The sequence below is a fragment of the Cariama cristata genome, unplaced genomic scaffold, assembly GCF_000690535.1.
Source record: "Cariama cristata isolate BGI_N322 unplaced genomic scaffold, ASM69053v1 scaffold33647, whole genome shotgun sequence".
Classification (NCBI taxonomy): domain Eukaryota; kingdom Metazoa; phylum Chordata; class Aves; order Cariamiformes; family Cariamidae; genus Cariama; species Cariama cristata.
Window position 1 is genome coordinate 1 of NW_009627721.1, and position 18480 is coordinate 18480.

At 36.1% G+C, this 18480-nt stretch overlaps 1 protein-coding gene across 1 annotated transcript; it reads left to right on the plus strand.

Annotated features, from left to right (window-relative positions):
- Window positions 1-319: 319 nt before the first annotated feature.
- On the plus strand, window positions 320-3004 carry NDUFA4 (NDUFA4, mitochondrial complex associated; the record flags this gene model as incomplete). The annotated part of the gene is made up of 3 exons (XM_009704538.1): window positions 320-408; window positions 744-804; window positions 2790-3004. Coding segments are annotated over 3 exons (207 nt in total), but the record flags the coding sequence as incomplete, so codon positions are not given.
- Window positions 3005-18480: the final 15476 nt, after the last annotated feature.

The following is an 18480-nucleotide window of genomic DNA, read 5'->3' on the forward strand; positions in this document are numbered from 1 at the left end:
ATATGGTAGGGGCTATTTTCGGCAGTGGAGGTACTGATGTTTGTTTCTCAGAGAGCTGCTGTTATGAGATGTTTGGTTGTTCTGTGTGTAGCAGTATTTTTTTCATGTCTGTCTCTTCATAGCTGCTAGTTCCTCTCTGACCCCAGGGATGTCCTGCGTGCAGGGAGCTTATGTCAGGGTTTTAGAGGGCCATCCGTTGTGGCTCAAAGCGTGCAAGCTTGTTCTTTGGTTTGTCATTGCTGTAGTCAGAAATGCTATGTAATAATACTATTTTGTTATATTGTGGTATGACATTTAATTTTTTTTGTTGTTGTTGTAGTTGATCCCTCTGTTTTTCATCATTGGATCTGGAGGCGTTGGTGCAGCCCTGTATCTCATGCGTTTGGCAGTGTTCAACCCTGATGTCTGGTATGTATAAGATAATTCACAGTGCCCCATCTTCTTGCAGCATATATTAAAGTAAACTTCACTGCCTTGATCTTTATGTTTCTGGAGGCCTTAATGTCTTGCTCCAATATCACTGGCACTAAGTGTATGGAGATTTCCGTGATTTGGAGATTTGTTTGTTTACCATATGGTATTTAGAGACTGCTGACAAAGGACTGTGTCTTTTTCTGTAGAAACTTATTTGGATGGGTGACTGTCCGTTGTCTAATAACCACAGTACACATACAAATGTTATTTATTTTGGAGGTAGCGTGATTCTCTTAATATGTTCTCATATCTTGCATTTCTGTCAATAGCTGGGACAAGAAAAATAATCCAGAACCTTGGAACAAACTATCTCCCAGTGACCAGTACAAGGTAAAATGAAAAATGCAGATTTTTAGGAAACAGAATATCGAAGGTGTAGCCTACTGCTTTAGAATGTTTGAATATATTAGAAAGTAGCTGAATGAGTGGTGTCTTTCCTCCGCTATGCAACATTTGTTTGTCTCTAGAACTTAGAGCAGAGACAGCTGAGTTTGAGATTTAAAACTTTCCTAGAGTTAGTTGGTAATGGGGTGAAAGGGGTCTATATGGAAGCAGTCATATATATTGCACTGTAAGAAAAAGAGGAATTATATGCAAGGGAAAGAATATACTAGTTTATAATAGAAATAAACTACAGGGAGAAGGACAAAACCTGAGTTCTTAAGAAAAGCTTTCTAAGCTGTAAAGTGTTGGCCTTTACTCATGAGAAGCAAAGCAGGAAAATATCAGTGTTTAACATAAACACTAATTCAGTTCTACAGTTGATGTTTAGAAACAGAACAGTTGTCTGAAAGTAACTGGATGCAATAGAAATGTTCTTTAGGTAAAACTCAAGTTATTTCATTGAACTAATGGGGAAGTATGCAAACATGTAAAACATTTAGTAGTTTACAGAAATCATGTTTTTATCATGTTTTACCAAAGTGGTATTTTAGTACATTCCTCTTAAGGATATACTCAAGCTACTAAAAAAGGAAACCTACTATGTTTTCAAATCTAGCATCTGTTCAGTACCATATCTTACTGTTCCAAGCACTGACATAAGCAAAAAACTCCGAAATAAAATATGTTGCGGTTCCCTTAAAGGTCCAGGAAGAACATAATACTTTGTTTTCATTGCTGTTTCTGGAATGTTGCTGTTTCTTAAATATCTAAAAGAGGCAAATTCAACATAGTGCACAGCACAAATTCTTTTAAAGAGTACATGCCTTGTGTGGCATTCCACTTCTGCTGTAGCATGCAAACACCACCCTCAGGGTTTACCATATTTGGGTGTGTGTTTCATTAGGGATTTTTTTTTTTCCAGATCTGCACTGTGGGAAATGGAAAGGCAGATACTCTAAATTGAGGATGAATGTTCAGTGAAAAGCTCTGATATAACCAGTTTTAGCTTTTGATGAAATTGTTTTTCTTTTGTAAACTTCTCTTTTGTCGTATCAGCTTCCTCAGTTTTCCCGAAGAAAAGAGTTGAAGACTTCATCATTACTGTAGGAGTTGTACATAAAACTGTCATTTGAATGTGCTGTAGGCTGTTTAGTTTTCTCTGAGGAAGTTAGAAAAAAAAAACCTAAGGCATAACTGAAAATAATCAAACTCATAGGTAGGTTTTTTGTTTGTTTTTTTTTTTAAAGAAAAACTATAGCATCACATACTTGATGTCAGGTCAGGCTAGGATGCCAAAATACGCTTTTAGTCTGTAAATTCATTGTCTTCAGTGACTATTTGGACTGTTTTGAATTGCTTGTAATGGGATCCAACTTTATTAATATAAACTGAGAGTGTGAAAGTATCTGTTCTTACTTTTGTTCCTCCTTGTTATACCTTGCAGTTCTAGATACAGCTACTTAAACCAGACTTGGCTTTTGCAGCACTGCTCTAAATGTTCCCTTATGACACTATCTGTTCACATAGACCATGCTTTGTGCTACTTGGCAAGCTAGGTGTTGCTTCGTTATACAGGAGCATATAGATCCTGGACAAAAGGATAAACTCAGCAGTGCTGCAAGAACTTCCTGTGAATAGACTTTTAATTCTGGGGATTAAAGAAGGGATACTGTGCATACTGTCTAGTTGTAGACATGAGCACTGCTTCTTTAAATGTAGAGCTTCTAATACTGTATGCAGAATGAAGATAATATTAAAAACTTACTGTTCCTCAAAGGTTTGTTTATTTACTTATTATTGTCTAGCGTACAGACTCAAACTATGATTTCGATTTCCTGACCTGAGTTCAAATGATGCATGTATGTTAGTAAATACAATGGAAAATGGATAGTTGAGCTTCGTACTCATTTTTTTTCCCCTCTCTTTCCTAGTTCTACTCGGTTAATGTAGACTACAGTAGGCTGAAAAAGGACCGTCCTGACTTCTGAAGAACACACTCATCTCTGTAAGCTGCACAGAAAGGTCTTCCGGAAGCCGTCCGCACAATTGTCATGCTTAATCATCCAGGAAATAATCAAACTTGCCTCACGCTGCACTTGGTCATGTGTTTGGAAGTTTTTTGATGAGGCTTAATAAATGTCTGAAACTTGAAGTGTCTGCTCTTTACTCTAATTTTGCAAAATGAGAATATCCTGCTATTAACACTTTGTTGTGTGATCAGCCAAATAGTGAGCAAAAGCCAAGTCATGTTTTCTCAGCAAGAAAGCGAAGTTGTCTTGATGGGCTTTACACTCAGTCTCTTGACTTTAAAGAAAAAGTTGCATGTTCATGCGGTATACCAAACTGCAAGAACTTAGAAGCACATATTTATATGTGTGTATATATATTTTATTTTTTAATTGCACCTGAATTTTTCTGCTTGCCACTTCTAAGAAGTTTTGGTAGCAGACAAGTCAATGCTAACAAGTCATCGTCCAGCAGGGATGTGACAGATGTTGCTGTATAAAAGGGGGAAAGAAAAAAAAAAAAAAAGGCCAAGCTCTTGGCCAAAAGTTCCCCCCCTCTCCCCCCAAGCAGTTTGTTAATAAACAAGAAGACAATCTTCAATGTTTAAAGAATAAAATTCTAGGAACATATTCAGGATTTCCTGTGGATCACACCTTTAAGGAAGGGAAGCACACAGTAAGCCGAACAGGGTACAGGATGCAAGAAATAATTAGATTCTCATGTAAGAACAAAAATGTCTTTCATCGAGGGCAAATTCACATACTTTGGCACTTGACTGAGTCTTGCTATGAGAAGACAAAAAGAAAATACCTTTGCAAGTCTGTAACATGGTAAGTTCTATGTGCTTTCCTGTGAACATCTAGTATTTCCTTGGGTACGGGATATAGTTCTGGACTATCTGATGGAGTACAGCTGTTCCTATCGTCGTACATTTCAGTCCACTTAAAGTGGACTCTCAGAATGTAGATAACTATAGCTGCTGTTATAAGGGTATATTCAAAGAAACAGTAACAAGAACTTTTATTGGAGAAGAAAAACTATTCAATGGTAATTGACTGCAAAATAAATATTTGCAAAGACTTCATATTTTATATAGAGAAATCTTACAGCTCAATTGGATGTGGTTTATTTGGTAGCAGTTCTGGTTATCTTCATTATATACCAAAATGGTGGATTTACTTCCAGTTTTCACTTGCTTGTTTGAGAGGCTCTCATGCAGTCTGAAGATGAAAATGAGTCTTATGACAGAGATGATGTTTACAGTGGTGGGTGAAGTCTGTAAGGGTCTTTGGGGACTGTGGTTGCTGTCTGAATACAAGTGTTTTCAGGAAGTAGAACATTCTGCTGCAGCACTTTTCATTCTTCAGTTTTAAAAGTATGTCATGCAAAAATGGGAAATGTTCTTATAACTTCCTAGTTGGTAATTGCTTTGGGTTTTACTGGTACTACCCTGGTCTTCAAATGCAGATCGTTTCTCTGGACATTAAGAAAGACCAATATCCAGGAAGTAAGGTGAGACAAAGTTGTTCTGTTTCGTCACAGCTGAAGAGGGTATAGGCTTATGTTTTTGTTAATAAAGGCACTTAGGATAAAATAGATGTATTTCAAAATATGTTTGACAAGTGCTTAAGCTATTTAAATCTTTAAATATGGATTAACTAGAAAACAAAAACACAATTCGTGCAATGTTACTTTCTCTTTCCTCATAGCAGCATACTTGCTGCTGAAAATACACAGAACTTTAAGTCTTTTAAGTTAAACCCATCATATTTCACTTTAAAGGCCGTTATCCGGGGGGGGGGCACTTGCGCCTTTTTTGGGGGGAGGTTATGCTTCTGTCCTATTTTAAATGATAACAGGCAATACTCACCATTACCTGCCAAACTTAGTCAAATGAAGAATGCTGCACGTTTTGTGTGACTTAGCAGCTCAACCAGTAACACATTATTTTCATACAAATATACTATGCTATTTTTTGGTTCCATGGGACTAATTTCTCACTGCAGATGTTTTTCTTGTTGTTGAACAGTTACACTGATAGAGACTTTAGGTCACGCTACATACTGTAAGTCTGTCTTAAATTAGTCTATGGGCAGAAATTAAGCCCTTGCTTAAATCTTCAGCTTCGGGGCACAGAAGCACTGAAATTCACCAACTTTATCGGTACTATGACAATGTTCTTCAAATCCCTAAAAGAAAAGTCCCATAGTTTTTGATATTTTACAATTAACTTACGGGTTGATAGATCTATCCGAGTAATTCACTTTTGTGATCTGTTATTATTTCCTCAGCAGTTTGGGTTTTTTTTTATGGGTTTGTTTTTTTGTGGTGTTTTTGTTTGTTTGTTTGTTTTTTTGTTTTGTTTTATTTTGTTTTTTAAACATGCAAATGCACTTTGTTAGTTCCTGGTTCCTTTTTTGTGTTATTTCATATGTTGTTTTTATTCTTCAAATTCCAGACCTGCAAAACCTTAAATTCCTGCTTACCTTTTTCCACTGTGAGTTTTCCTTAGGGACAGAGGAATCATTTATTCCATGTAAAACCAGAGCATGTGCTTGGCCCTAGTTTATAACTGCTTGGTAGTGGTTTATCAGTATCTAGTACATTTCTTTGCATTTTTGTAGTGTACTGTTTCTGAAAGAGAACCATTTTCACAGCGTAGTAATATTCTATGTGTATTAAAATATTCACCCATCTTCTTTAAAGCTTCTTTAAAGCCATCTTCTACCTCTTTCTTCTTCATGAAGTCAAAGATGGTATTCTCTGAAGACAGCATGAAGAAAAAAATGCAGTTTGGATTTTTAGGATTCCAGCTTCTAATCTTCATCTTTGGCTATTAACTTCTATGAAACAGCTAGATCCCATCATTAATAGGAAAACTGAGGTCCTTCATTAACACCATGGCACGTAATCTTGCTTGAGCAGATGTCATGTGTTATCTGAAACAGACCGATATTCTGCTGTCTGTTGTTTCGACTAAGATGGATACAGCTGCTACCTTCCAGTTTGTGGCAGGTTTTTTTTTTTTGAATGATCAGTGTAGACCTTGCCTGCATGTCTTGTTAATGAACCACGTACAGAAGATTTGTCAGTTATTTTTACAATACAGCATTGTGCCTGCCACTGTCAGATTTCTGTTAATGCAGTTATTCTGCGCCTCCTTATCAGTGATCCTGATACGCAGCAGGGTGATCGAATCTGAAATTAATTCTGCCCACCTAGGATAGAAAGAATTGCAGATTTCCATAGTTTTGGCACATAAGCACATACTCCATGCAGTGTGTTGTAATGTATTTCCTTTGGTTGTATCTTTAATACAGCCAGTAAGTAAGATTTACGTTATTTGCCTGCAGTAAGGAAAGTTCCTCATGATTATAAAATACCTAACTGCCTTTAAGAAATTAGAAGAGTGTGTGTGATATTAAAAGAATAATTTAAATTTTGTGTAGGATTTCTAGCCAAATGTCATCTGAGGAAATATGTTTCAGATCTGTTTTCAAGCTCTGATTTACCTGTAAAGGTAGTTTGATCTGTGACTATTGAATGACCTTTAAAACAAAGCAAATGTATGTTTAATGCTGATTGGACTGTAATTCTTTGTCAGAAAGAAAGGCTGAAAAGTTATTACAGGAACTATAATAGGAATAATAGGTATTTAGAACAGAAAATGAGTTATTGAAAAAGATTAGAGATGAGCAAGTGCACTATTGTTCCTACTCATTGGCCAGCCTTACTATGAAAGCAACTGCGTCAGCTAGAAAACCCTTTCTCCAGGAGAAAGTGAAGCGCAGCAGGTCTGTAAGAACTCCAGAAAGTAGGTGTTCACTTTCAACATAGCCACAGTAGGTTTTTTTATTACTTCATACAAAAGCTTACTCTTCAGACCTCTCTTTTGAAATCCAGAAGTTAGTTGACTTCGTGCTTTCATGATTTCACGATCCATCCACTTTTCCTTAGAAGTGGTCTTGGCATCAGTATTTAGTCGTGAGAAGTTCCTATGAAGCTCTAATCGTTTCATCTCCTCCTCTGATCTCTAAGCTTCTTAAGAATGTCTCTGGATACCACTATGATGGCATGTTTCCCAAATGGGTTAGTTCTGGTGCCATCCGGCTTGGATGAACTTTGGGGTTTTTTTAATAATTTCAGAATATTATTATCTGTAGTTGGTAGGGCTTAACGCTTTCTTAGTAAGAATGACATGAGCCAGTACAGTCCAAGAAAATACACATCCCTTCCATGCTTGAGAAGCAAATCTATTTTTAGCATCCAGAGTAACATTTATCTAAACCTGAAAAGTATTCTACATTTTTTCTCCTTTTTTAAGCTAATCTAAGCTAATGTTATTCTCACAGTTACCTATGAAAGCCTATGAGATCACCACACTTTGACTTGCTCAATTATTTTTCTATTTTCTTTTCAGTCAGAGTCAGTATTACTTTAGGTAATGTGAAATGAGAACTTAAGCACACAAGTTAAGGCAAGAACAATGCACTCAAACTTTTGATAGTTTACTATCAGCATTTACCTGACATTCATTTGCTACTACAGCTGATACAAGACTGGCATGTAGAACTCGTGCAAGAAACAGCAAGTTCTGAAGATGATCAGAAAATAGTTTATTAAAGCATAGCAATGCATATATTACAAAGGAAAATAGAAATTCTGCTGGTAATATTCATGACTATTGTCAATGCTTTATAACTTAGACACCTCAAATAATATTTCTAGGTCATTAATTTGAATTACTTTGGACAAAATAATGCACTACACCATTTACAGTTCATCAGTATAATGTAAAGACAACTTTTTTAGTAGAACTGCACAAGGCATAACCCAATAGACAAATTTATAGGCTTGTTTTTTTCACATTGGAAGCAAACTAACTATGAACATGGAATGCTTTCTAATTTTAGTTTCCCTACTGCAGGCAAATGAAACAAACTGCTGAGAAGGTAATGAAAACAGATTACTTAATGGTGAAAAATCTGAGTGGCATTCTTTCTCTACCAGTGGTGCCACTGCTGGAATTTAATGGGGTGGCACCAGTGTGTCTGAATGAAGATTTTGGTCCTAGCTGTTTAAAAATAGGGTTGAATATAATAAGATTTCCTCAGTATTGATAATTTTTTTTTTTTTTCTGGACTGAGAGCAGGAAAACAGCAGAACTCATTATCAACAGGAAGAAAATGGGATTTCATCCCAATTTCAAACTTCCTACTCTAGTACCACTTAGATGCCATGATAGTCTATGGGATTTTGAAAAAGTGTTAAGGGGATAATTTGCTACAGATGTTGTTCTTATCTTCATGATGTGTCAAACAGGTTTAACTTCTTAGCATTTTGGGACTTTAGGGGAGGAAAATTCATCCCTGCAATAGAGACAATGTGCTTAAAAGGAGCAGGGATCACTGAAGTGATTTTCTGCACATGCAAATCCTCTCTCTCCCTTTCCCATTATAAAAGCCCAGGTAAGTTCAGGAATTCTTCCAGAAAAAAAGGAGTCATATACGTGTGACAGAATAGGCAGATGGAGCTGCATCAGTTTTTACATCAATTACATCAAGTTCTTGGTTTTAAGGCAGGAGCTTTCTCTGTTTATGTCCATCAGTTTCTATGTGTATTTGACAAATACAATTGTTCATTGCACATACCGTGACTGTTTGGCCTGTTAGGATGCACTGAGAATTTGGTTGAGATATTCATGCAATATCAAAGCATGATATTCCAGTGGGTTTAAATTATTACTCAAAATAAAAAAGCAGTAGCAGAATAACTGCAGAAGAAGGGCTGGTGCACCCTGTTCAGAAATTAGACTGCTAATAACAAGTTTGTATTAGTGCAATAGTGTGCAAAAAAAATAAAAACAAAACCAAGCTTTTGATTAATTTTGAAAATAACATTCTTTCTTTCTACGTAGCCTTATAATGGCATTCTTTTAAGATTAACTTGTTTCTAAAACATTCAAATAATTTAAAATGTATGTATGAATCATGTCTGAACTGTATGTATTTAAATTTTATATGCTTTCTCTTAATTATTTCAGTGTCAGTAACTATTATATTTGTTTAAGATTGTAGTATTTTATATCTCACCCTACATTATTACACGTGAATAAAACTTGTCTTACACCTTCAAACAGGAAAACAGTTTCAGAGGATCTTCTGTCTTAAATTTAGTTTTATTTTTATGTATGAAAATTAAACGCCTGCATCACTGGAAAGAGCTGTTCAGCAAATTATTATTCAGCATTGGAGAACGGACCCCGTCCCTTTTTCTGTAATGCAGTGTAGCAAAGTAAGCAGTTAAATATATCTCTCCCCAAAATAAGGAGAGACAAAATTTCCAGGAGCAGTTTTATGCTGATGGCACAACATCTAAACATGAAAGAACTCTTTTGCGTGGCTGGATGGACAGGTCGTGAAGAACCACCGCTTGACCTGCTCTTTAGCCAGGGCCCTGGCAATTATTTGCTTTTTATCAATCCCTGGCAGAGGGGAATAAGATCAGGACTAATGGCCCAGGCCATAGCAGCTGTGTGTTTAAAGATGACCTAGACTACCATGCAATATTTACATGGTGAGGATAAAAAAGATGACTCAAACTTTTTCCCATATCAAATAAAATCTTTCACAGCTGACCTGGTAGCCGGACTAAAGATTAGTCAAGTTTTTACAAATTCTACAATTTAATAACTTGAGCTTGAGCTGATAATGAATAGAGGACAATGGACAAAATTAAAATGGCATCCTCAGATTTAGGGTATCTTGCCAAAGAAGTATTTCTACCATGGAGCACGGCATGCAGTGGTCAGGCAGGTAGATATGATTTATATGGTACATAGCAAAAAACCTCCTAATCCTGAAGCCTGGGTGCTTGCCCCAGCAGTCAAATGAGTCATGTAGCTGCATTCACCGGCTCACGGAGCTTAAACAGTATGCTTCAGAAACAGTGGAGCTCTTCTGGATGAAGCTTAATATTCCATTATCTACCTGTGCGCACATCAAATGCAAAATAAACAGTCCAGTAGTGTCTCAGAAATTCTACTCGGATGTATTTTTCTGTGTTTCTCAGTCATCACAGAGAGCTTTTATGGGAAAGAAGAATGAGCTTTTTGAGACCCCAGAAAGAGAGATTTGTTACATCCAAAGCAAGGAGAATGGAGAGACAGAAACAAGTGGCCTACTCACTCAGGCATAGGAAAGCAGACGATGTAAAATGTGCAGTGGAAGTGTAATGAATTCCTCCAATACAAATTATTGTCACAAGGAAATGTTTTTGTACATGAATTTTGACATAGAAAATTGGATGGATTTTTTGTTTGTTTGTATGTTGCATTTATTGAAAATGAAAAAAGCTCAGTGACAGCAGTATATAAATGTGTATAGATATGTTGCCTAAGGTCTCCATTTTTCTTGTCTTCAGTCTTTATTCTCTCATCCTTTCCTCAGCTAGATAACCAGGGTTTCTGCTTACTAGGCTGAGAAATCCTCTTCACTCATATATCTTCTGCTTGTCAGGAGCTTTCCTTCTGTTAGGCTATGCTATTTCCTGACATGCTAGAATCACTGGCTCCTTTTGTGTTAAAAAGAAATAGCACCTTTTCCCATCAACATCTCATTACAGCTGTGACACCAGCTTTCTGAGTAAGCAGGAAAATTAAGTGATCCAAGTAAAACTTTGTAGAATTTACAACAGAAAACTGCCTTGATGCAAAATACCTACCAACAAACTGAGGATCATTGGTGGAAACTTGACCTCTCTGAAAAAGAACAGATATGTCCTGGCCACAACAATCTCTGAAAAAGGGAATTCACTGTACATTAAATAGCTAGAAAATTATTAGCTGATTAAAGATTGTAAGAGTATGCGATTTGGTACCTTAAAACAAAAAAAAATTAATGCCACGTCCACAAAGAATATAATGAAATATATATTTGACTTAAAAATGCATCTGTAAAGGACACGAAGGTATTTGTATTCTGTATTGTTTTGTTTTCTGCTGAAAGACTGTTAATACCAAGTAGAGATCTTTGTAGATTCAGAAGTGAGGTATATAGCGTTACTTGCTTCTAACCAGTTTTGTGTAATGTACAATTGCTGATATAAAACCTGTTGAAAGTAAAAGGGAGTTCCCAATCAACTACAGCAGGCTTTGTATTAAAAGCCTATTGAATATTTTAGGGTCAAGGAGGAAGGACGGAGCATCCAGGGTGCTATTTTCATGTCACTGTAGTCAAATGAAGTTTTGTGATTGCTTTGAATGAGACCAACATTTCCATTTAGGATTGGATTTTCAGTTGAGTAGAGATGGTTCACAAAAGCCACGTTACCAATCCAAGGTGTCAGAGATGACTTCTAGAGCTACTTTGTTTATTTGCTATTTTGTGTGTGCATACAAATACAAATACATTTGACTTTAGCAAGGTCAGTTTTTGCGTAATTTTTGGACTCAATGACATTAATTCTGTAGAATGCATACTACTTTGGATTTTATCTCTGTTTCCTAAGCCAAATAAACTTTGCTTTTTTTAAGCAATCCTGACTATATTAATTTTCTGAGAACTAATTAGCACATGCAACTTCCAACAGAGAAGAAAAATTAACTTCTGATTTCTGGTGAGAGGTGTGCTTGGATGTTCTGGCTGACACCATCAATTAAGAGACCATACGGTTCACTTTCAAGTACAGCCTAAGCCTTAAGGAAACCTATTCAGCAAAATGCTGTACTCCACAGCAGTCTGACTTTGGGCAAACAAGCCTGTTTTTTCATACTAGTAGCAGTTTAGCCACATGAGCCTAGCACACTGCATCTGCTTCGGCTAGCAGAGCTACCTAATGCTACTGTAAGGCCATGGCTGCCAGTCTCCAGGTCAGCTTCTTAAGAGCTATCTCAATTATTGCTGTGCAGCATTGCCCTCTGCCTTGTGAATTTATGCAATCTAGAACATAATTCATGATTTTAAAGGGCAAGACTGAAGGATTTAGACTGTTTCTGTGACGGTTTTTTGATTGGAAGAAAAAAGAGCCATGGGAATTATTTTTTTGTGTTTGCACACTACAAATACAAACAGGACAAAGAATGTACATTATAAATAACAAGTGATTTTTGTACAGCTGTGAGTATAAAATACTTTCTACTAAAGTGTGTACATGCATGTACGTATAATACATGCCTTATATAGATATAGTATACACACATGAAATATGTTTTAATATTTGCACTTCAGGTGATATGTTACATATTAATATGGTGACATGCATGCAGCCACTACCGAGCGCTCATCTCCTGTGGCATTTAAATGGCAAATACTCTTCTCTCCTTCAGGAGCGTAGTGTGTCCTTTTCCAGCTGAATCCGTATGGGAACGTCAGTTCTTAAAAGAGAGGCAGTCATGTTGGGCAAGCAGCAGGCAGGATTTCTAGGGCTGAGCTCTGTGTCGCTGGGGTTGGAAGTGGGCCACCGAACGATGCGCTGTGCCAACCCTCCAAGCCCTTCCAGCTGCACTTACATCTGTGTGTCATTAGAGCAGTGGAGGCTACTGCAGTCACCCAGTGGCTGTTTGTGAACAACTCTCTTACCATTTTACTGGCTGGAAAGGAAAATTTCTCTTTATCTTCTCTCCACTGGGTTCCCAGGTGTGTGAGGTGCTATGGTAGTGATTATACTCATAATGCCTATCAGGCAATAAGCCTATTTCTTAATGTGTTTTAATACTCCATGTTGGTATCCCAGCATGCTTGAAAAGCAAACCTTGCTGGTGTTTATATTTATTTCTCCGTTCTTCCATTAAGTTTATGATTTTCTAAGTAAAGGAGGACTCTTTATCAGCACTATTTTAAATATATTTTGTTGAAATGTCTTTTGTCTTGCTATAAAAGGTGCTTCCTTGAGAACTGATCTATTTCACACAAAATTTTGGTGTGTGGTGATGTTATGTTATAAATGGCAGAGCTTTATTAGGAAATCTTGGATTCTTTCAGTTAATATTTACTATGAACATTTAATGCAGGCAAAAGCTTGGCTTTATCTATCTATCCAAATTTTAAGAAGATTCTACTTAATAGTAAAAAAGCATCTATTTTGGTATTTAGAAGTTTGACAAGTGTAATAAAAATAGGCGTTGTCACATTCAGTGCACTGGTATGACTTATTGTTATTCTCATCTAAAATTGAAAGGGTTTGTATTGTGGCTAAAAATTAGAGGTAAAATATTGGACGTACTGAATGCAATGAGAATTTACTGTTGATTTAAATAGAGCCAAGATTTCTTTTGGAGTTATTTAAAAATCATTAGTGGAAGCTTTTGCAAACTGAACTGGTGTTTGCTTAATCCTTGTGTTTTCAGTGGAGAAACATATTTATGAAACATGCATGAGATGTCAGGTTCTTGGCAGGAAGCGTCCTGGCTGCTTTTTGCTGCAAAGCATCTCAGCCTTGTCAAAATAGGAGTAACAAGCTTTAAACAGATTAATAGTTTATCTGTTTCAGTGATCGTATTGCTTTAGGATAGAGTTAAAACCATCAGAGTCCTTTTCTTGATCTTACTCAGAAAGCATTCACTGAAAAGTGAGAAAGATGCATTTAGTGCAGATGTGCTATCATCGAAATTAACACTTTTGGGTGTTACTGTGATTTACTTTTTGGATGTTATTCTAGGGTAGGTAGGTAGCCCTGTTTTTGCAAATAAGTATATATAGAATATGTGTGTGATGATTTGTCTTGAAATAGCTTTTGAATACAATAAAATATTACAAAGGAGAACTTTGAAATTCTACTTTTTTTATCTTTTGGTTTTGTTTGTTTGTTCGGGATTTTTTCATTTCTATATTCAGGGATATGGCCTATTTAAGAAACAGTAACACATGCAGTCTAGAGGGAAATGACCAGTTGTGACAATCTATTTTTTATATATTTTTTTTATTTGGTAAATATTCTCTAAATACTCTTGTGGTCCTTGAGATCAAAGAGTTAGAGGATACATCTCTTTTGTCAGCTGCTAAAGTCTCCTGAATTTCCCTCCTTATTATGTAGTCTACTATGCAGTTTTAGAAATTCCACAATCCACCAGCAGCTATAAATCTTTATCCCTATGTTTATTCTAATCTGATTATTCAAAGACTCAATTTTAAACGTTTGCGCTATGGTAACTGTAGGATCCAATGCATACTCCTAATACTGGATTGGCCTTTCCCAAAGAATATGCAGTCTGAATAAATAAGATAGAAAGGAGTTGGAGAAAGAGTACATGTTAATTTACAAATACAAAAATAAAAGTAAAGATTTTGTACAACAGTACATAAGCATACTTTTATTGAATGGATTGCTTCACTTTCATTGACTTTCATATATTGGACCTGCCATATGGCCACACTTTTTCTTCACAGTCAGTGATATTATCTGCTTTTCTGTGCCAATGTCCTAGCCCTTGAGGTTGTTTATCCCTGAAAAAAGAGAAGATCAAACTTGTAATCCACTGCAGCAATAGTCTTCCAGACTCAATCAGATTTCTCGTTAATCTCCTTGACAAGCATGAGTGTAGCTTCCTCTGCCTGAAGAAAAGCTTAGAATTCACTGAATCTCTGGTTCTCAACATAGCTGGTTATAATTCTCACTTTTGAACTCTGAGAGCTGAAAACACCAAGTTAGTGCAATTTATTTTTAACATTGGAACTGATAAACATTTGTAAAATTACCTCAACCCTAAACTCAGTGTTGTGGCCACATTGAGGATAAAAAGAGTAGGAAAGATACATTCAATCAATTTATATACAGTACAGCATGGTAAAGAGAAGGAAAAAAAAAAAAAAGGAAGAAACCAGTATTTTTTTTGTTTTGTACTTGATTTTAAGCAGTTTCAGAATTACCAGACAACCAAAATCCAGCAGATAGCATAGATGTTCAACAAGGTTTCTAGACCAGTGAGGGAATAAAAAAGGATGCTATGTAAGGAACAGGGACTGTGCAGAGCACTTTCATGTGAAGGCTAGGCTCAGCACAAACCCTATCCAGTGCTAAGTCCTGTCTGATGCATGTCATATACATCGTGCCCTGTACACACATATCTCCATAAGACTCACAGAACAGGTTAATCCTGATGCAAAGTAAGTCCAGATGTGCTTAGAATCATCCAGATGTGACTCCCATTCCTATTTTTCTGATTCTGTGGAGCATAATCAAATTTCAGGTAAGAATGGTGAATTAATAAAGAATCCACCAACACTCCAAATGGCTGTTCCTCTGAAAATACTGAAAAGTATGGAATAAAACATGGACATCTCTGCGAAGGTGTCATTGTCTCTCAAAATGAAGCTTAACCACATAATTCAAGAGAAAGATTTGCATTTACCTAGAGTTCTTGTTTCCCTGTCTCATTAAGTGGAATTAACTACTGGTGGTGGTGTTAGTGAGGGAAGCCAAAGTTGAATACTTTATAAAGTAAATTTAATTAATTGACCTAATAAATGATGAGAGCAAACATTTTGTTAGCCAGAGATATCTGACATCATCCCATATCAAGGACTGCCTGAATATCTGCCCCCAAAGCTCATACAGACTTACTTTTCATATGTTGCATTATTTCCTATCCCGAGCAAGTCCTTCTGTGAGGAAAAAGAAAACTGTTATATGTAGTCGAGCACAAAATGTTTAGATGCTAACAAAAACTTCGTTTTCCTTCTGAGCTTTGTTACATTATAGAGCAATGTGGTTACTATCGCAGAAAAATTAAAAGACATAGTCCTTGAATATGAAGTTGTGTAACAGTCTTCTAGCTAAGAACAATGTTCAAAACATTTCTTATAGCACCTGTACCATCTACTGGGTATAAACTGGAGTAGCTAATAAATTGGGGGAAAAGCTGAGAATCATTTCTCAAGAGTCCAACAGAAATAGGAAGTTGATTATTTTTCCATTAGCTTTATGTACCTTAACAAAGGTACATAAAACCAAAGTCACTGTAAGAAATCCCAAACTTTGGTAATTGCATGCAGATAGTCTTTGCCCTTATCAACTGTTAGAAGGGGGAACTAAGAAGAAAACTGCAGGATAAGAAGTGCTGTTCGATACCTGGCCAGGCTCAAGGGCTTGCTTTCTATCTCCTGTGGCTGCCAAGGTAGGGAAGAAAAAAAATGATATAATTTTTTTTTTTTTTCAATGACCCTTTCTCTTTGTGAGAGAAAAGGAAAAACTGAAAGCTGCTTGGTGAGTTTTTAGTCCTTTAAGTGAAACCCCAAGGAATCATATACTGAATTTTAATTAAGCAATGCTTTTAGGTATACTTCTTCCTGATAAACTTAAGAACACTGATTTAAAGGAATATAAAACTTAAATTTGTGAGAATTTCTTTTGGTATTTTAAAGCACTCGTTTTTGTACCATGGCTAAGACAAAACAGGAACTAAGATAACCTTAGCACACAAGCTTACAAAATTGTCAGTAGTGTGTTGTTTTAAATGTGATTCAATGCTAAATAATTAGAGACTAAAAGTAATTTTGTTTCTTTTCAAAAATAGTAGTTGCACTAAAATGTAACCAATGATTATAAGTCAGTTTATTAAGGAACACAATGATTTGGGTTTTTTTTAGTTTCCAGCACTTACTGATATTTACTACTTGACTATATGAGTATACTGTGATCAGTATCTGTCTGAGTCAGTTTTCGTGTCTGTACATAAGCACTGTTCAGTTCACTATATGCTTATGTAGTTCTGTGTGGCTCAATGAAATATTACTTGGCTTAAGATAGTAAAACTTGCCAATCTACTAAATACCTCCAATGTCAGTGGAATCAGTGAAATCAGAAAAATTAATTTCCATTCTGATATTAGGAATAGCATTTATGAAATGGTAATGAAAATAGTAAATGTATTCTGTTAACTTTCAGTTAAGAATACTTTGATGACAGAAAATGAATATAGGTATATTGCTATTAATGAATATAGTGGGCATATAATATGTAGGATTCTGGATAAGCACAGGAAGCTGAGGTTCAGGCAAGCCTCTGTTCTAGAAATGGATAGAGCTAGTAGCATATTGTCTAAAGGGAGAGCACATCCTTAAATTGAACAAATTGATACCTATTTAATATGAAATGTTATTTTCTAACGTAAGTACTTGGATTAACACAACTCCCCATTCTTCTGCATCTTGGTTCTGTCTCGGTACGATTTCTCTTCCCTGCCAACTGCAGCAAATGCTTATGCTGCCCAGATACACCCAGAGCTTCCTTTTGTTAAGCCTAACAGAGATCCAGAGTGTGCTGTGAAGTTAACAGTGTGCTGCTAAGGGTCAGCGTGAAAGGTTCAGAGATGCTGTAAAGCCCTAAAAAGCTCCTGTATCACAGTTTATAACCAAGCAGGAGCAGACACATCCTCCTGGCATGAAGTGTGGCAGAGGAGGACTGGGAATGAGCCACCTAAAAATGGGGTGATGAGTGACAGAAGCAGCCCAGTGGTCTCCAGCAACTTAGGTGCACTTACACTGTCAAAAGGATGGTACCTTCATTCTTTTTAAATGGATTTGATTAACTCAAATTAGCTAACTTGCACTGAAACACCGGTAATTCTTACTTAGCAATCAGAGCTTGCTTAAAGTCTATGCTGAAGCTACTGTTTTCACTTAGGTTTCTGACCAAAGCATAGTTGCTTCATCTTCTGTGCAATTTCAGTAGTGCTGTTAGTGTAGGTTTGACTTGTCCTCAAAATATTTTGAATAACCACCTAATTAAGCCAAGATGGCCAACTTCAAACTTAAAATTATAAAATTATTTTTTATAAAAGAAAGCATTTCTCTTACTGTGAGCTAGATACTTAGAAATTGCTTTAAGAACTGACCAGGGCAGACTAGAAATATAGCAAACTTAGCTGTGTAGCAAGAAAAAAAAGAGACATTTCACAGTTTTTGAACCCACACAGAAAATTACATGTTTTCAGGTTGTCACATTCTGAGGCATGTACTTCTATGGTAATACATTTTACTGCATTTAATATGTAAATTGGGCAAAACCAATTGGGTCATAGTGCTTTAAGTATAAGGAATGATAGAAAAAACACAGTGATTTGGGAAATAATTTAGTCAGTGAGAAACAAAATGAGTACAAATGGAAATAGATGTCAGAATGAAAATAACTCAGGAGGAAACACTATAGTTTATATATAAACTCCTTTGTTTAGTGACTGTTGTGGAGCTAAACTGACAGTTTTGCAACTATCCATCTGCACCAATTAGAGCGTTCACCTACCAAAGCTCTTACCAAACTACATCAGCACTTTTGTTAGAAGACCTTTGAGGAGATTTTAACTCATTTTTAAAAAAATTGTCTCAAGATGAAAAATGACAGAAAATTTAAGTCCAGAAGCAATACTTTCTGGTTTTTAGTTTGTCTATTTATTTAAATGACAAATACAGAAGAGGAGAAGGGAAGTCAGCTACTTTAAAATCAGGTGAATTACAAAAATATATGTGGAGACCTTTATTATCTAATGACTTTTTTTCTGCTTGTATAACCAGGAGGATTGTTTGAGAATAATAAGTATATTGCATGAAGAGAGAAATACCTGAGACAACAATGTGATCCAACTTAATATATGTAAAAAGGCATGCACAGCTTTGCTTACAT